This window comes from Ixodes scapularis, unplaced genomic scaffold (assembly GCF_016920785.2).
Source record: "Ixodes scapularis isolate PalLabHiFi unplaced genomic scaffold, ASM1692078v2 PGA_scaffold6__148_contigs__length_123643588, whole genome shotgun sequence".
NCBI classification, from domain to species: Eukaryota; Metazoa; Arthropoda; class Arachnida; order Ixodida; family Ixodidae; genus Ixodes; species Ixodes scapularis.
This window is the reverse complement of record NW_024609881.1, coordinates 81,387,909-81,408,259: the sequence shown is the minus strand read 5'-3', so window position 1 is coordinate 81,408,259 and position 20,351 is coordinate 81,387,909. Positions and strand designations below refer to the sequence as shown.

At 44.0% G+C, this 20,351-nt stretch overlaps 1 protein-coding gene across 8 annotated transcripts in view; it reads right to left on the bottom strand.

Moving 5' to 3' along the window:
• The window catches only part of LOC8040096 (RNA binding protein fox-1 homolog 3), a 317,548-nt gene extending 308,788 nt beyond the window's left edge, over positions 1–8,760 (bottom strand). For 4 of the 8 annotated variants that reach the window (XM_042294594.1, XM_042294600.1, XM_042294598.1 and 1 more), the window contains exons 1-2: positions 8,332–8,635; positions 7,251–7,582 (exon numbers count right to left, since the gene is read on the bottom strand). In XM_042294594.1, the coding sequence (XP_042150528.1) occupies positions 7,251–7,418 (168 nt within the window). In that variant the 5' untranslated portion in view covers positions 7,419–7,582; positions 8,332–8,635. Of the gene's footprint in view, positions 1–7,250; positions 7,583–8,331 lie in introns of all 8 variants that reach the window. The other 4 variants (XM_042294595.1, XM_042294601.1, XM_042294599.1 and 1 more) reach the window with 2 other exon arrangements.
• Positions 8,761–20,351: the final 11,591 nt, after the last annotated feature.

The following is a 20,351-nucleotide window of genomic DNA, read 5'->3' as shown; positions in this document are numbered from 1 at the left end:
GAGCTAGTGAAGATTATACGTAACATATTGAGACTTTTTTTGTGTCCGTGTCGTCCTTTTCTTACCCGCAGTCTCGGATTTACGTAACGCAAAAGTCGAAAAGAATCGAATGTCGTGTGAGGGAATCATCTGACTCGATAAAATAATAATAATAACAAATTCGTGTGTCCAAAACCAAGCGGTATTGCTACGGTTATCTACCTGAGACAGACTTCGCAGCTTCAGAAACCACTGGGACGGGCCCGGACGGCCGAATTTCACTACCACGACCACAAACACCAACTTTTGTTGGCCAGCGAAGATGAAAGAAACAGCAATCTTCCACACTCTATCGCGTGTTCCCAGACATATTTTTCCGTGGCCACTGGGTAACGTATTATCTTGAAAGAGAAAAGAAAGATTTGACGCGGACATTGCACCTTGCTTGTCTGCGTTGCGAGAACGTGTTGGTGCGTTCGCACTGTCGGCCAGCCGATCGCACCGTCCGTCGACAGAAAGGCTCCATCGGCTTGCCGATCAGGAAGCCGATCGGCCGCGTGTACCTCAGTTCACGCCTACGTCATTACCCGTCCACAACGTATTCACCAAAACAACGCGATTGTCAGGCGGACGTTCCTTGCCGCGCTGCCCTTTGTCTTTTCTGTTTGTTACTGCGTGAACGTGATGACGTGCCATTACAAGTACAATGAGGTGTTAGAACTGCGACGAACTGCCAGGTGCTAGGGGCGTCGTGTCCACCAGATCGACAGGCGACAAACCCTTAGGCAGACACGTTAAATAGCCCTTGTAAGCGACTTTCCTTCTTTTTTTTTTACGCTAAATTATAAATTGGCTAGATGCGTACATCTTTTCACTTACTATCACTGACATTATTACGAAGAAACTAAAAGCAGCGGTCCATACGTTCCCCAAACGCTATAGGCGAAACTAACTTCAAAATACACGCTCGTTAATTTTTTTTCTAAACGTCGTTGGCAACCTTGAGATTGCCGTCCCAATGGAAGCTCGCAATTATTGTCAAATCCGCATATATATATATATATATATATATATATATATATATATATATATATATATATATATATATATATATATATATATATATATATATATATTGTCGTGTGTGGCGTTTTGGATCACTCTCAAAGTATTCAAGAAAACTTCTATATATATTTTTTTTTTTTTTTTTTTTGTGATATACATGCAAGTTTGTAAAACGACATTCCAACTACTATTTATTTTTCGTCGGTCCAATCTTTGTAAAAATCCCCAAACATAACTCCGCAAACAACTGTGACCGATAAACTGCGCGGATTTTTTTTTTTTAGTCGACTATCTTTAGTATCGCTTTTAAAATAATACCACGTGTAGAACCTCCCATTGCCTTCCACATTATGCAAAGTTTGTGTCTTAATTATGTACGAGTACCGATAAATAAATTATGAAACAGAGGTATATTCACTGTTTGTTCAGTTTCAGCAGCTGCATAAAAAAAAAAAAATTAAATACCCATCAGTTGCTTGCAGAGTGAGGCTTCTTCAATCATGGCACCGGCAGAAATTGTCTGAAAACCCGCTTTCGGCATTTTCGATTTTATAGACTGTTCAGAAGTTTGGAATTGCAAACTTGTTATTAAACGCCTAACGACATCAATGCATTTTATATGATTTTTTATTAAACGTCCTTCGGTTCTTATAATAAATAATAAAATATACAGTTATAAGCCATTAACCCACCATTGGCAGTTGCTCTTTTTTTAACATATTTAGATGCTTAAAACTAAAAAACCAGTGCATATACCTCTAACGAAATGTATTCTGGCTAAAAGAAAAGTAAAAGAAGAAAACGCAACGCCCAGTATATATATATATATATATATATATACGGTCTTTATCATGTACGAGTACTGATAAATAAATTATGAAACAGACAAGGTTTTCACATTTTGTTCAATTTCAGCCCGCTGTATAAAAACAACACTAAACATAGTCGACTCAAAAACAAAATCCGCAGTTTAGGTAACAGGCGTTCGCGGAGGCATGTTTGGGGATTCTTACAAAGATTGGAGCGACGGATAATAAATACTGGTTTGAATTTAGTTTTACCTACTTGCATATGTATCACAATACAAAAATATCGAAGCTCTCTTTTGAAAACTTTGAGATTGAGAGGGATTAAAAAACGCCACAGACGACAATCGTCAATTTAACCTATAAACCCACCATCAGCATTTTCTCTTTTTTAGCATATTTAGAGGCTTAAAACTCAAAACCAAGGTAAATATCTCTAACGGAATGTATTCTGGCTAAAAGAAGGGTGTGAAGAGAACGCGACGCAAAACAAAGAAAAAATTAAAAATGTGTTTTTGTTTTTCTTTTTTATACAGCGTAGTGAAATTGAACAGAAAGTGAAAACCTTCACTGTTTCATAATTTATTTCTCAGTACTCGTACATGATAAAGACACAAACTTTGCTTAATTTGGAAGGCAGTGAAAGGTTCTACACGTGGTATTATTTGAAAAGTGATACTAAACATAGTCGACTCAAAAAAAAATATTAAAAAATCTGCAATTTAGGTTACAGTTGTTTGCGGAGGCCTGTTTGGAGATTTTTTCACAAAGATTGGGGCGACGAATAATAACCAGTAGGTATAATGTCGTTTTACCTACTTGCATGCATATTACAATAAAAACATATAGACGCTCTCTTTTGAATACTTCGGGATAGAGAGTAATTCAAAAACGCTACACACGACAATCGTCAACACCTCGTAGTTCTTTCCCGCTTCTTTGAGATTTTTTTTTTCTCGGAAACTAAACATGTCAGGACATTAAAATAAAAAAGGATTGTTCTTCTTGGAACATGCGCCACAAAATATAAAAGTTTGAAGCAAAATAAAAAGTACGACTGCACCTTGTTGCCTGAATTCAAACGAAACCGCCCATATATATATATACAACACGGGCACTTCACGTCATCGTACGTGGTCTCCGAGGAGGATATAAACGAATATGTGCAGATGAATGAACCGTACTTAATCCAATGAATCAAAGAATCAAAGTTTTTGATTCTTTGCACATATTCTCGCCCCGTACATGTACACGGGGCGAGACAAACAGTGGGAGGATTTCTGGAGCACAAACGAGCACGTACCACGTGACACTAAGCGTCGTACCGCGTTCCACGCGGCGGTGTGTGTTTCCAGAACACCTCCGATTGGACACATTTCGTTTCTTGTGCATTAATAAGACAGGTAGGAAACGCCAGAAAGCCAAGGTGGAGCGGTGTAGTGGTTAGCACACCCGACCGGACATTGGGAGGCCCAGAGTTCAAATCCTGGCTCCGCCGTTTTTTGGCTTTCGGCGGGTTCCTGAAAAACTTTGATTCTTTGATTCATTGGATTAAGTACGGTTCATTCATCTGCACATATTCGTTTATATATATATATATATATATATATATATATATATATATATATCCCCTATAAACCTTCCCCTCCAGGCCGTCGCGCCATCCTTATCTTAATGAAGTGTAACAACAGCAATATATATAGCGTTATCATGTCAGCAGACCGTGTCTTACTTTCTCGGTGCAACGTCTTTGACACCTTAAAAACGTATGCAAAGAAAAAAAATTTCCCGAGCATCTCAATTACCGTCTGCAGCCTATCAGATTCTGGCATTAGTTGATAAGAACGCCAAAGGACCGATCACACAGCAAGGAACAAGATAGGCCACGCCCCGCGGTTGTTAAGCTGCCGGCGACCCTTGACTGTCGCTTTCGTGTTCCCGCCTGACCAATAAACAAAAACAACGCTGTTCGACCAACACATCACTGAAGTATAGCTTTCCACGGGCGCGTTTACTTGTCCGCGGTTAGGAGTCGCTCTAACGTGTTTGTCGGTCGTTCGTTTTGTGGGACAAGATCAATGATTATCCGCGTCGTTTCGATCCAGTCTCCGTGCAATAAAAACTGCTTTTACGAAACAATTAGCTGCCATTGTTTTAAAAAAAAAAAAAAAGGAAAGCAAAAAAAAAAAAAGGGACGCAGCTGCGGATTTTGTTGAGAAGAAAAATGGCTCGACAAGTGCATCTGCGCAGATTCCTAAACCTCATCAGTGTCTGCGCGCGACAAGAGCTAAATTAAACTGTCAAAAAAAAAAAAAAAAGAACGCACGATTTATTTAGCGGTGAAAGCGATAATCGATTATTAAACAAAAATAAAAAAATAAACTTTAATTGACCAATCTTGCGGCCCCAACGAAAACATGCCAAGCTTCTTTAACGAAACAAAACTCAATAATGTCGAGATTTCCAGTAGGAAGGCGAGGCATTTTAGATAATTAGGTTCCACTTTTTTTTTTTTTTTTAGTAATTGTGGTAATTGACGGGACTGTGAAATAAAATCTTGGGGACTTATACTGTGACCACTACAAACTAAGGCACTCGTCGGTGAAAACGATTTTTAAATTAAGCAGTAGTCGGATTTAAAAAGTCTCCAACCACTCCATATGTTTTTTGAGAAGTCAGGGGAGTACTTTGAAGGTTGATGCGTGTTTTATATGAACGAAAAGAACGCGAGCTCTGATTTTGTTCTGGAAGTAATGTTTCGATATATTGGTTAATTTATTGGTAGTACTAGTACGCATTCTCGCGTGAGAAATACTATTTTGGAAAATTTACGATTTTCCAAAATCGTAAATCCGAAGGCACTAGTTTGTCTTACTGTAGCGAAAACTGAACCCTGCGTCCTCTAAGCGTCCCACGAAAACAAACAATCTGAAGATCGTACGTTGCCTAGTTTCCTACTAAAAGTGTGATCAGCGATGGTGACACGATATTTTATCACGCTTTTCGATAAAAATATGGACCACACATTATCGTAATTTATGGTGTATTTTAGGACGCTTAGAGACAGTAAAAATCTAGTTATCGCCGTAAGAAACGATTAAACAAAATTTCTTTAGTGTCCTTTCATTATGAACATTTGATATAGATCTTTCCGTTCAATTAGACAGACTGGCTGTACATTTTGTACGTGTTTCTGTATTCCCAAGTCAATTTTATGTGGGATTGTTTTACCTCCCAGATGAACGCTAGGAGCTCACGGGACCAATCGGTCGGCTTCAAAAAGGCACCACCACGGTTTTCGTCGGGTTCCTGTACGTAAACAGAAAAGGCCTAGCGTCTCGCTCTTTTGACGCGGTTTGATTGGTCCCGATACCTCGTAGCGTCGGTTGCGAAGTACATGACCAATGCTTCAATACGCATCATTTCAATAGCAAGGATGATGATGTGATGTTTATGAAGAATATATATATGGTGATAATCAACACATAAAAAGGATAAGGCTCCACAAATGCATTATGGCATCTTCGAAAAGAAGACAAGAAGTCTGGAGAAGTGTGTGTATGCGTGTCGAAATCTCCAAAACGGAGATTTCGCTTTCATCCAAACTTTAGTTAGTTCCAAATCTTAGTGTATATATATACGTGTCCCTAGCCACACAGATCTCTGTCGAAGATGTTTACATTTCAATGTCTTACGTCCCTTTTACCCCCCATTCACACTGGAAGCGGATCCGCGTTCGCGAAGCGGTTGCGAAAGCGGTTGTATAAAGATCCAGTGCAATTGCACGCGCATTTGATGTCATCGTGTGCGCGTGCAATTGTACTGAATCCTTATACAACCGCGTTCGCAACCGCTTTGCGAACGCGGATCCGCTTCCAGTGTGAATGAGCCCTTAGAGGTGAACATTCGACCGTTTGTTCGGGTGTCTTTCTAAGCGTTATTTCGGTGACAAGAACTCCTCCGTGATATTTACGAAGAGTATTTAGAGTATTTGAACACGATGAACACACGAAGGAACAAGAACACCACAAGCGCATACTGACGCTAGGGAGCCTTCATGTGCGCAAACAAAGCAGAGTCTGGAGACTCTGTACTGCCTCGCGTGTTTCCAAATCCTGTCTTTAACGACGATGCCTGGTATTCACGAAAAGTTTGCAGACATTGGGGGGAAGGGGGTGGGGACATCCGCGGACACGGCTCTGTTCGAAGTCACATCGCATACTTTGGACCACCATGTAAGAGGAGGAGAGGGAAGCTGCTTTTGTACGAATTCTGAGTGACAGCTTAATCTTCTATAATCTTCCGGGAGGAGAACAGTAACGCCTGTGAAAATCCGGGAGGCACAAAAGAAGGTCCTGATAAGACTAGAGCTCCTCTTGCCCTCTTCTCTGGTGGTCATCAGAGTGCTCTTTGAATGACACCACGTGCAACCCAGAGAACAGCTATGCATGACCAGTCTGACGTCATACAATAAAGAACAACGCTTCAGACGCTGTCGCAAGCCCGACTTTTGTTTGATGCATTAGCAGACTCCTTTCTGCTTCGTAGATCAAATCTTGCGTGTTTTTATGGATACATTTTTTTAATTATTATTATTTGGTTTATACCGGACATAACGTTCGTAACGGCGACGCTTGGGTGACCTTTGTGGAAATTACGAAAGCGGTTAAAGTCGCATGTGTAAATATATGGTTAGCGTTCAAAAACGCGCGTCAAAAAAAAATAAAAAAGCCACCGCGCACATTGGACGGATGAGCGGAGAGAGATCGCGCGAAAAGACCTTGATCATCGAAACGACGAATCCCGTTCGCGTTCACTCTCTCGCGGAGTCAACACGCGCATTCACGGTCACCAACACGATCAGTGAACCCGACACGCCAAAACCTAAACATAGCACGCGCACACCAAAAAAAGAAAAAAGAACGAGAAATAAAAAAAACCCGTTAGGCCTAGGTTGGACAAACGGGTTGTCTGCTTCTGTGTACGAACGCGTGCTTTCTCCCCTATTATAAATATAAAGAGAGACGTTCGATAGTTTCGGTGTTTTTGTGGTTGACCGTGGGAAGTTTCTGTGGTTAACCGTTTTGGGCGTACGAATCTCGTACGGAACACTGTTTTTGTTAGTGTCGGATTAGAAGGAAAACAAAAATGTAACGATGGGCATCGGTCGGTGAAGCCCGAGAAGCGATGCGATGTTCCGTGCTTTCCATTGCTATGTTTCTTACGATCTTTGTCGCTACTCTACGCGCGTATGACAGTAGTTGTTCGAGTTCACGCGCTGACTGCTACCGTTTCGTTTTTGTCGCAGAGTTGCACGTGAACGTGTGTCACGAAACAACGCATTGTCTCAGCGCGCGCGCGCGCGGGCGGCGGGAGGTAACGGAGCGACGATTTCCCTACCTTTGGGTCGATGCCGAGTGCCTCGTAACCGACGAGATCGGCTCCGTTGTAGTACGCGTCCGACTGGGTCCCCGAGCTCGACTTTTCCTTGACGATGTCGGCAGCAGCTGAGCCGGCGTCGACGACCAACCCCGCGGCCGTCGCACCGTTGAGCAAGCGAGTCGCCATGGAGCCTGCGTTGTCCTCCGCGTCGAGCCGATGTCGTCGTTAGGCCTAAACGGTCTGCTGGTCGGGCGACGGCCGGCCAAGTCTGCGCCGTCTGCTCTCTCGAAGCTGGCTGCCTCACTCCGAGACGCTGGCGAGCTCGCGGTGCCTTGCGTCCGTTCCGGTAGCTGCGTTGAAGACGATTTGTGAAGCGTACAAAAGTGGCTTGGGACCGGCGGTGCGGCGCTTTGATATCAGCCTGTGCTCAGCTTGGGTTCGGCGCGCGGCGGTGTGTGTGTGGAGAGCGAGGCCTCTCCGCGATCGAACGCTCGGAGGAGTGTGTTTTTCGGCGCGATGGATAGCTCTCTAGGGGGGAGGGAGGTGGGGATTTGCGTTTTTTATATTATCGGTTTGAGTCAGGTTTCTGTGCTTGGAAGGCCCGATTATGCAGTTTTCGTTCTTTGTTTTTTGGTGTTTGTGCGGGGATGGTGTTGTGGATTGAGCGCTGCGGGCGCGAAAGTTGGTGGCACAAGACGGACGCCGCCGCGCGAGCAGACGACGAATTTCGTCGCAGACGACATGTCGTTCGTCTGCCAACTCTCGAAAGCAGACGGCGCGGTGTACAAATGTTTTCCTATTTTCGTTTTTATTCCAGCTCGACGATAGATACACCCGCTGCGTTTTCAATTTTTTTTTTTTCTCGGTGTTTCTGGTTGTTACGAAAAATTCGGTGAAATTGTTTTATATCGATTTCAGCGCAAATGGACTGTCAGTTCGCGGTTCAAGGAGAGAGGAAGGAGGAAGACACGCGCTTCTCTTTGTGTTGGAAACCGACGCCGTCTTTTGTGCGGAGCACGTTCGCGCGCTCCTCTCCGGTATTCAAACACAAACAACGCACAGTCGCGGGGGAAAAAAAATACACGACGAAAACACTCACCTTTTGTACGAAATCGGCGATGTATCCTCGGCTGGCTCGGTTGTGCACTAGTCGAAACACGATGAAATCGTTACCGGTTTGAGCAGCACAAAGCACCAACACGCGGAGAAGAGGCTAGTCCACAGGGAGCGACGTGTCACGTGTGTGCTTGCCTTGCCTGCTATCCGCGAGCAGACGATGATGATGCCGGGTAGCGTTGCCGGCTCGGTGTGCCGTCTACAGTGCTGTCTACGCGGAGCTTTTTTCTTTCCAATTATTGCCGCTTTGCCTCTTTCACTGCGTTTTTTTTCTTTCGGGGGAGCCTCCCGTTTGACAGGATGGGGGGGGTTGTATGTGGTGATGCTGTCCGCTCCCTTGGTGCGCACTTTTCTTTTTTTTTTTTTTTTTCGTGGAAACGGCTTGATCGTTTTTCAGTCTTTCAGCTCTTTCAGGACGCCCTCACGCGCTCGCAAGATCTCACTCGAAAGAGAGCGAGGAGGGGTGGGGGGAGACATTGAAGAAAAAGTAAATGTCAAAAGATGTGGTGGTACTAAGAGAGAAAGGGAAAGGGTGTGTGGGGTAGGGGAACCAGGGGTCCCGTAGCCGATGGAGGGGGACATTTTGTAGTTTGTGAGACGCCCCCTCTTCGAAGGGTGGTGTTGAGAGAGGGGGTTTGTGGTGCTCAGAAATGGCTCAAAAAAGAAGAAAAAAAAAGCTGTTTTAGAATGAATGGACGAGCTTGTCTACCTCAAAAAAATGGCTTCGTTGCCTTCTTTTTTTCTTGCCCCTCTTTAGTTATATTCTCGATCCTCTTTCAACTGTGGAGCGTGAAGAACATGGTTGCATCATTTTCGTGTGCGTGCTCGAAATTGAAACGAAGCAAATGCGACGAATGTGTGTCTCGTTGGTGCGTCGGTTTTTGTTGGTGGTGTTGTCGTGACAACGACCCGTGCGACGTCAGAGTCACGTGATGGTTGTCATGCGACCACGTGGGAGGGAGAGGGAGAACTTCAGCTGGCGGCGGCGCGCAGGAGGAGGAGGCAAGGTCATCCGCTCCCCTGACACATCGCACATGTGTTCGTGGTTATTCTCACTCCTTCGCTGGAAGGCGCCGAGACCCTCCTGCTACTTGCTGAGGCTAGCAAACACTTGCATCTCTTCTTTATTTTTTTTTTATTTTTTTTTTTCTTGTTTGCTTTTGAGCAACGCGGGCAAAAAGTTGGAGCAGACGGGAAATAACGCGCGTTCAGTGACCGATTTCCTTCGTCGTCTGCCTTGATGTAAAGTTTCTCTTGTTGTCTCAACGGCAAAGACCGGAAGTTACGTCAGAACGTGCTACACCCCCTGCCCCTCCTTCCCCCTTTTTTCTCTGTCTGTCTCTCTCTTTCTTTCTCCCGGCGGCGAAGTCAGCGCCATTCTCGGTAGCGTCCGTCAACACACAAGGTATTTATGCTCATCGAGGTTTCTAGTTGTACGTCACATATGAGAGCCCAACTACCCAGTAATCAATTTGCGGCTCGAAATTCGGTTTCTTTCGCCCGAAAACCGCCGATCGAGAACTGGCCGGTTTGAGTCGCGCTCACTCTCTTCTCCGTGGTCACGGGCCGTTTTCTAAGATTTAGACACAGTCGTGGGTCATTGTAGGCACACACTCAATATTAAAAATGGAAAACAAAAATACGAAACCCATTTTTTGTGGCTTCCAAAAAGCTGCAATTACGTTAGAGGGATTGTACGGTCTAATTTTGTTTTCGAGAAAACAATTGAATATCATTTTTATTGCCTCGAGACACATCGTACGTGCAATATCTGAATTTTATATGCCCCTCTGAGTGAGTAATTGAATTTATACTGCTCCAATCGCATTCTAGCGTAAACGCTGCTATCGTTGGCAACATTGAAGCTGTGACGTCACAAAACACAAAGCGAGCGTTCTCGTCTCGTAGTTTGCCTGCGAGTGAACGCCTCAGCACGCTTCGTCTTTGTTGTTGTGCTCGACTTGTTTCGTGGTTGGGTGAGATTTTTGTTGCGGGGTTGGATGCCACAACCACCGGGCAGCACATGCGAGCCAAGACATGACGGTCCACTCTTTTCCGCGAGACGCGCTGTGACGAGCAAATAGGATCGTCGCCGTGCGAAGGGACATGGGTTCCCGTCAAGATCGAGATCCCGCTTATGCAGCAATCATCTCACAGAAGAGAGCTACGAGCTGAGCTCTAAGCGGACGGAAGGCTCGCAAGCTGAGGTGCGATGCTGTGTCGACGATATTAAACTACGTCCACCCACTCCTCGCCCAAATCGGATCAGTCAATTTAGGTCTGTTCGATTCGCCTGAACTGACTGAACTAGTTCAGCAGTGCAGGAACTGGGGTGCTATGTTGCGCTTTTTGCACTCCCAGGAGACTTGGAAGAGGGAAGTGACGTCAACGACTGGAGCAAACGCAGATTGGATGTTGACAGAAGAAAACAAAATCAACATCCAATCTGCATTTGCTGCGTTGTTGACGTCACTTCCCTCTCCCTAGTCTCCTGGGAGTGCAAACAGCGCAACATAGCCCCCCTGGTGCATTCGATTCAACCGGCAGTTGCACGGCCGCTGCACTGGCGCGTTCGATTCATCCCAGTTCTGAACGAGTTCAGACCCAGTTTCTCAAAATCTTGCACCGGCTCCGCTGTTCAGCGCGTCTGTGCAGAAGCAGACGACATGAGCAGACGGCGATAGCAGACGACACTCCTCGTGCGTCTCTGCTCGCGGTGCCATTTTTCGCAGCCCTTGCTCAAATGTCTGCAATGTTTAACAATAACGCCGATACGGAGGTTGCATTTCCTCTCATTTATGATAATACCGTACCCGCGATGAACGCGGAATTAAGATTATAACCGAGGGTTATAATCTTAATTATACCCGCGGTACCCAAAGCCCGCGATATGTGACGTCTTTGGTCCTGGGCTTACTACTGGTCAGAGTCACTCAAAAACTTCTTTTTTGTCGAAATACAAATTATAAGTGGGGGGAACCGTTTCAATTATTTATAAAAGTAGTTTTTCTTTTGTATTTTAGATCAGAAAAGAAACAACTGCAGTTTAGAAAGTACGGAAACAAGAAATGACCCGCCGACATACCCGCCACCAAGCGGCGGAAAAGGCGGCGCATACTAGAAAGGAGAGTGGGATTAGGCACCGACACGGAAAGGTTCCGGATGTACGAGGCGGCTCTGCGGTTGTACGGACTGGAGGATCCAACCGGCTCCCGCTTCGGCGAGCAGCTTTTTCTGGCGGTTTGGCCGTTTGGCGCTATGGCAGCGCGAAGTGGCTCCCATTCTGAACTGATATTTACCCCGTGTTTGCTGTCGTTTGTGGCCAATGAAGTGTCATGTCGAATTAGTGTTTACTCGCGCAGCAAATGCAATGAGAGCCGCTCTGGCTGCCCGCTGTATACAGCCTATCCAGAACATGCTTTAGTGGCGCCTCCTCGCGCCGTCGACACGGAGTGCGGCAGCCGTGAGCGCTCGCTGAGCTCACTACCCCTCCTCTAGTTCACGGCCACTCAAGCCACCAAGGACGTCATGAAGGAGGTTATTTCTTGCTTGTTTTTGTCATTTGAATTTGCCTATGACTTTTAAAATAAAGCGAAATTCGAGAAGCGAAAAGTTTCATTAAGTTACTACGTTCAGTGCGCTCAGGTTCGGTGCCGCTTTAAAAAAGCTGACATCTCAAAAAAAAAAAAAAAAAAATTTCACGCGCAAGCAAAAAAAGAAAAAAAAAACGCTAAGAAAGCAAAGAGGAAAACGAAAGTAACAAACCGCGCTATGAAAGCCAAAACTCCGCGTCGCTTCGTATCACTGACCGCCGCTAAACACACGCTACTTCACTTCAGGAAGTCTCACTCAAGCACCTGGGTCAACACGAAACACTGATCACTTCGGCGAAACGACTATCGAGGTAGGCGAGACAGCCGAGAGCAGACATCGGCGGCCATGAAAAGAATGGCGAAGTTTTTGTTTGTTATGGTATGAATCCAAACGGAAGTGCCCGTCTTGTAAACCCTTTAAAAAGAATTATGACTATAAATACATGGGTTATTCTTTAAACGTAAGAATATGCCGCTCAAAAGGAAATTACAACATATAACAAAGGTTAGCAACCAAGATCTAAGCTGTCAATCAAACTCTTAGCCAATGAGAAGAGATGCTATCGGACGTCGCTCCGTGACGTGTAGCAGCCAGTTTGTGACGTATAGCAGCCACTCCGTGACGTATAATACCCACTTTGTAGCGCGCGATTTAAAACGGACGAAATAGTCGCAAACTAAAATTAGTCTCGTGCAATAAACATTGCTGTAAATCTTTTTTTTTTTTCGCTTAAAAATTGTTTTGAGACATGCTTGACCCAATTAAACTGTCTAAAAAAAAAACGCTTTTTTTTTTTTTTTGCAGTTACTCTTTAAAGGGAAGCTACGGAGCTTCTTGGAAAAAATGAGTTAGAAGTGAATTCTAGTGTATTTTTACCCCGTGAACCCGAATACCCAAACCATTTCCTGCGCAAGTATTGTTAAACGCGAGAAACACGCGAAAGACAGTCGCTGTCCGTGACGTCATCGACGGCTCTTTTGGCTGCCCAAGGCTAGGGAGGCGGGGCTTCAGTCCTATTTTGAAATTGCTCGTATGGCTCTCCGGCGCGTCGCATTGAAATACGATTTTGATATATGTTAATCTAAAGGCCAAATGAACGCAATTCAAGCGTTTTTTCTCAAATGTAGAACTGCCCCATCTTCCCTTTAACTCAAACATTTTGTGAAGCATCGGGACCTTTGAGGTATACGCTGGTATTTCGTGAAGCTGTGGAGCTCCTCAGCATTGAGGAGTTCCCTGGAACTGCACTCGGAACAGTGATCATTATTGGTCTGAGCGTGTGGCAAAGATCAAACGTCAAGCCAGCGTAATGAAATCAAATCGGTGGTCAATTTTTGGACGCGCAGAAGCCTCTAACATTTTCCTTGTATAGCGACATTCTGGTACGTGCTCCAGGTGATTTGCTCTGGGAGAGGCCAGATTCAAAAATCCCATAGAGTTTTTGTGACTTTCATCCGGTATTCCACTTGGGAACCCATGCAACGAAACAACCTTTTTTCGCTCCATTGATACGGGGGCCTTAGGCTGATTCACCTATTTTTTTTAAACAGGTGTTTGTTCGTTTTATGTTCTTCCGAACTGTATCCCATCATTTTCTGCGCACTTACGTGCAGACAGAACTTTCAGAAGCTTTACCATACGTGGTAGTCTCATCTGTGCCTGTGGGCACAGTGCGTCCTTTCGGTTTTCTTTGAGAAGTAGTTAGCGCGATTGAGTTTTTGGAAACTCGGTTTACCCCGGAGTATTTATTTAAAGTTCCCCGGTAACCAATTTGTGATGATCTGATTGACGTTGCGTTTTCTGTACCTTTGTATCGAAGCATGTTTGGTAACGGTCCGGAACAAGATGTCTTTAAAGGTGTGAAGAAAGTGCGAACGTCACCTTCTGCAAAAACCTTTTTTTTTTTGTTTTTTTTTTTTTAATTCACACTTTTACGCTGCCTGTCAAGCCTTGGCTTCAGGAAAAAGGCATTTTCGTTCCGTGGTCAGTGAACTGCCACCTTTGTAACCAACCAGAAACTATAGAACATTGTTTTATTTTCTGCACTGATGCTTAGTGTGAAAGCATCAGTGTGAAAGTGTGAAAAAATATTTAAATAAAGGTGACTACACAATCCCTTTTCTACCTTGAAACCCGAATGGCAGGTTCTCTTATGATCTGTTTACACCTGATGGGTTTGCATAGTCTCTGGAAAACGAGAATGATTAACAGAAATGCTGACGCTCCCCGGACAGCAAAGTCGAATTTTATAGAAACTGTATCACATGTACGAAACGTATTTGACCATGTCGGTGGACGCCGAGACTGGTATGCCCTCTTAAATCGATGTATTCATCTTCCGGATTCTTAGACGTAGCATTCGATACAAAATACTGTGTTGAGTTGTGCAACCGCACTCTACTCTATGAGTGGAACTAAACCCCCACGATGGTGTGACGTTAGATGAACGAAATGTATGTCGACGCCTGTGCATGAGGCCTAGCGACAGCCTTGGTGTTCCGTGATTTCAAGTGCCTTGTGTTTTCTGACCTAATTCCATCTAATAAAAAAAAAAAAGTGAGTTTTCCAGCAGCTTAGTGGAAAGGTGTCCGCTTCATACGCAGCGGTCCGAGGTTCAATCCCTAATGTAAAAGTGCCTTTTTTTTTTTTTTTGTTAAACATTTTGCGATGTTTGCATATCTTTTTTTACAATTATCACTGGAAAAAAATGTGCACGATACTTCGGTGAACTAAATGGTATGGGATTCCCTTTTGACACCTGCGAACTCAATGTAATCACTTTCCACAAAATGCGAGGAGCATATGAATCGGGTTGAGTTCGGTTTCCGAGGTGCCCTTAAAGCCAGCCATTGGTCCCGATCTCGTTGATCTTTCGGAAACTTGTGCAGAGTCTGCCGCACAATGTCACTTTCAGATGCAGGACATATGAGGCAGCTCTTCACGCAACATCTTGGGGGCAGGGATGGGCAGTATTTCAAATACAAGTATTTGAAATACGTATTTCAAATACTTTGTGTATTTTGCATTTGTATTTAATTGAAAATTGGCTAATGTATTTGACGTGTGTATTTAAATACTAAAACGTGGGTATTTCAAATACAATTGTAATTAAATACAATTTTGTGGGCGAAAATACATCCATCAAATTTATTGTCACTGTCCAGAGCAGGAAGAAAACTACGTTCTGCACCGAATGCAGTGTCTCTAAATCAAGCACAAGCGTTTAGTGACTTTGTGATTACGGTACTAGTCTAGGGCAAGAATAGTGACGAAATCGACGTTCACAGGCAGACTGGCTAAATAAGTGCCTGTGACAACTTGGGATGCTTTCCAGCCTGATTTCCATCCATATTTTTGCCTCGAACATTCTAAATGCGCGGGTCATCCAGATTTTCGTAACTGGTGCGAGTTGCAACAATAAAAAATCTCTAGCTAGTGCTGCGCGTCTTGGTCGTCTCAGTTCTTTGTTGGTCTGTACCAAAATGTAATCGACAAAGAAAGCTGCTTGAAGCTCTGTACTTTTTTCACCTATTACGTCCAAGCTGATTACATTTTTTGTGATTATATTTCTGTTACGTTACTAGAGCCTCGCACACTAACTCTCGAGTGTGCGATGCAAAGTTAAAATGAAATACCCAGAAACCCGTTGCAGGTGCCGTGAAGTCGATGGCGCAAATTTTAAGGAATGTAATTCGAAAAGTATTTGGAGGAGACCAAATACATATGGTTGTATTTGTATCTTGTACTTAAATGCTTTTTTGGAAATGTAATTAGATTTGTAATTAAATACATTTTTGACGAAGTATTTTGTATTTGTATTTCGATACATATTTGCATCTATTTTGCCCATCCCTGCTTGGGGGTATCCTTTTCGGAGCTGATCACGGGAATTCACCACGGGCACTCACTACTCATTTCAAACTCTTCAATGTACAGAACAACTCATCTTGGAGTGCGGAACAGTGAGCGGAACAAACATAACTGCGAAGGAATAGCACGGCGAACGGTTCCCGCAACGCATTTCGTCTGCTGCTCGCGTAAAAAAAAAGAAAAGAAAAGGAAGAAAAGCACGCGGTTGGGTGTAGCCACGTGACTTCCGGCTCTTTCTCATCCTCTATAATAGACTACTTCCATAAAGCCCTGCATGCAACACGGCGCGCATTGCACTCTGGGAACTAGTTGGCCAGGGAGGAGGGTGGCATGGTTTCGGTTTCGATCGACACGTCGACAAGAGATTGTTTTCTGGTCCCGAGAGCGTCATTTGTGGTCTCTAAACCAACCTAAACGGCCAGACCTCGAAGCTTTAGCACAAGCCCGAGACGTATAGCTTGTCTTAACACATGCTTGTTGTACTTTTGTACATGAGCCTTCCTGTTAGCGCTCCAATCGAGGTATGTGGACGAGCCAGTGCTGGGAGTCTTGACGCTGCGAAGCTCGGGTGCTCGGGGATCTTGCTTGTGTACGAATCAACAAGCTGTAGCAAACAATAAGTATGCATACATCGAGCTCGAGCCTTTACATTAGTATTGTTGATCAGGAAGTTTGTTTGCTAGCTTCGTGCGCCCATAGACGAAATATTTCTTTTTGCAATTACTGTTTTTCTTAATGTACCTGAGTATGCGAGGTAAAACTCGGAGGTGCCAGTGAAAAGCTAAATTTTAACACACTTCTTATCTATTATCTGCACTTACCCGCAGCACTGCACGAAGTGGAGTCCCACCCGCTTGCATTTCACTAATATTCAACATCGCGTATGCGCATAAAGTTATCCTGCCAATCATATAGGCACATTCGCGCATACAGACCGTTTTAAGAAGGCAAAAGTCGAGCACTTGTGTGAAGAATGTCGCACCGTTCGCCGGAAGTGCGTCAGACGGGCATGAACGCCTATGCGCACCGCATTGGGGTTCACGCCCGTCCGGCGCACGGTGCGACATTCTTCAGACAAGTGCTCGAACGCATTCAAAGCGCATTTGACGGTTGCTAATGGCCAGAATATTTGTTATGTGTTTGCTTTCTTCCTGCCCGAGTATGCCGAGATAATTTCAGACACACCGTTCCCGGCACAGATCTCGGGCGTCAGTAAAAGCTCGTCCAAAAAGGCTTAGCGAGGAGTACACTCTAAGCCCGGTCCCACTTAGTAGGAGGGACATTTCTTCGATTTTTTCCCACTTAACTTTAAGGGGGGCGACAGACCTCTTAATATTACATGGAGATGCTCCCTCTTAATTAAGTGAGACACCACCCCTCTTAAAATAAGCGAGGCGGCGTCTCCCTTAAATTTGAGGTCAGAGTCCCTTAGTAAGAGGGACAGTTTTTATATATTTTCTTTCTTAGATTCGGAGGGACGGTGGCCCGCTTAATATGCAGGGGTACAGTCCCCCTTAAGTCGGGGTCACGCTGCTTATACTTCATACAAAATACATTCTGCAGACATGTTCCGAAACGAGTCGCCTCGACATCCGCGCTTCGTACGCCACGAGGTAACCAATCAAGAGGTTACTTTGTCACGTGGCATACGAAGCACGGATGTCGCGGTCACTCGTATTGGAACATGTCTGCAGAATGTATTTTGTATGATGTATAAGCAGCGTGACCCCGGCTTTAAGTTACCTCTGTTATTGTATCGTACAATTTCTGCTCCTTCGTGTTTTGAGTGTCAGCTGACATGCTGCACTGCACTTCTCGCACTTTCGCTGATATTGTTTAACCAAAGTTGTTCTGTGCTGCGTAGCAGAATTGAAATTTGATCTGTATATCTTGTTTGATAAACGGAATCAATGTGTTAAAGAAAACAGTAACAATCTTTAAGAGTAAACACTGTTTTATTTGCCATGACACAAGAAAATATTTTGATATGTCTTTATCAAAATAATAACTTTATAAAGATGTTCTGGTAGCTTTTACGAATAAAAAAGACTTAGAACGACGCCAGAAATCGGCGTTTCTTGGAAACTATCACACAAAAAATTTCGTGCTGCAAAGTAACTCATTTTGCCTATCATAAACAATACAATCGTGCTAGAAAAAAAAAAAAGACTTTTTTTAGCGGATAACACAAAAAGAAAAGTACATTCTAAAAAAAGCCCGTGCGTCTACTTTCCCGCACAACACTTGGAAATACAATCACCATAACTCTCGGAGGCAGCTCAGCGAATGTAGATGCCGAAACATATGATTATACCAAAAAAAATGAGTTACGACATTAAGCACAACAAGCGTGATGTTTTGCATTGGTTAATGTCACAACTCGGACTGCCTTTTTTGGTCTAATCTTATGTTTCGGCATCGTGATTCGCTGAGCTGCTTCCGTGAGTTACGGTGATTGACTTTCCAAGTGCTGGCTCGGGAAAGTAGATCCCTGTGCTTTTTTTTAGAGCGTATTTACCTACTTCATAGCATTAAAAACGAATTATTCGGTGTCTCTTGCCATCAGCAGAAGCTCAGAATTTCTGTTGTTTTTGAACGGCCATAAGAGATTTTCTGAGCTTCTCCGACATAAACTGAATCGAAAGACTTTATTTTCAACGAGCAGACCCTAGAGGAGTCCAAGGGTTTGTCCACATGCCACAGGGTAGGAGAGTCCCGTTATGTAATACACCCATAAGCACATGACTAGTGCCCCCTCCATAGTCGCGCTAGCGGTGAGTTTCACTGACCAGTTCCCAGAAACGACCCCTTTCTCCGAACCGAAGAAAGTCTTGGGTCTTGGAACTTTTTCGTCAGGGGTAAAATCGTCCTGCAAGCAGCAATTGTTAAAAAAAAAAAAAGAAATTGCGTCAGCGTCAAACTTAGATTTCTATTTTTGCATTCGCTTTTTCACATACCACAGGTGATGAAAGAACTTCTGGCCAATCGAGACCGGAGGATGGTTTTAATGTTCAAGAATGTTGTTGGGTTGTCTCCGCAGAAGGCCCCTTTTACCTCCTCCAGGTTTCCCAGCATGGTGACGATCGTGTTACGGAACCGAAGTTGTGCATCCACCTTTAGCTGAATGAAAGACCATATTGTTTTCCTTTAGATACAGAGAGTGGGAATTAGAATAAAGATAATGAAGCGCTTTCACCTGTTATCAAGCAGGCGCTAGGAAACAAATGCGAAAATAAAGTGCAAACAGTTCAAAGATTCGGAACCCAATCTGTATACGATGAAATAGCGAGTGACATTAGCTTATGACGTAACTTCTACTATTAATTTTTGGTACGAGAGTAGACTGCAGTTTTAATTAATTTACGAGAATCAATCGTTTCTGTGTTACCAAGACAAAACGAAAACGCATTTAGTAGTAGATGAACTTTAGAAGCCCCATGTGCTTTGGAAAGCATGAATTGCATTTGCGGCTCGAAGCTGCAAATGTGATCTAGTGCATGTTTTAGAAAGCAACATAATCAAATAAAAAATTACATTTCTGTAAACATTTCGCCGCAAACCATTCACTTACTACTTTTTTTTGTTTTTTTTTTCTCCAGAAGCAGTGCACATGCCAACAGAACGTAAATAGAGCCTACCTACATACCAGAATACAAAAAGGTAATAATTACCGAGTTCGTTGTGAACCGTGTGCGGGTGGCCGCAGTGGGCTCACCACTCAGGGTGGTGCGTTCCACCGTGCAGAGGGTCCCGGTAGAGCTCTTTACACGAGCAATCCGAGCGGAACCCCCGCCTGATTCCCTTCATGTCAACATTCGTTGCCATTGCCCCACTCTGAAAACAAGATTGTTAATAACGGTCAGTCATTTAACGCCCATAGTCAACCTAGCCCTAAAGCGCATGAGAAAGAAAAAGAAAAAAAAGAAAACTTCTGTTTATATATTTTTCGCGGATGTACGACACAGAAAAAAAAAATATTCAGCCAGCTACAGAAAACAAAGAGCATAATAAAAATCATAAAATCTCCAAAAACAAAAACATGGTCGGCGCCAAAAAAAAAAAAAAGCCGGTAGCTGTGCCGGCACGACCGTCAAAATATAACGAACAAAACAGTACGCCAAAGAAATACAAAAAAAAAAAAAATGTACTCCCTGGCCACCCAACATGTTGGGCCACCGCTACACCCTTCCCCCCTTTCCGCAGACGCCGCGACGCCGACGCAACGCGAACACATTATTTCTTGTTTTTGTTTTGTGCTCGTCCAATCCTCCTGCCCTTTTCACAAACATACATACACATTATGGGTTTTTGCTCGCCGCCCACGAAAAAAGTGTTCATAATCACTGCAACGCTAACGATGTCTACAACATAACGTTGAAGTCTAAATTGCTGTAATGAATTGTGAAGGCAAACAAACGCAAAATCGCCAACATTGTTTCTGTCAATCAACGCTCTCGGGCGGTCAACCTCAAGCATTTAGAGTGCACACCGAGAGACAAATCGGCGAGCCAAGCTTACAAACACTGACTGCCCCAGCTA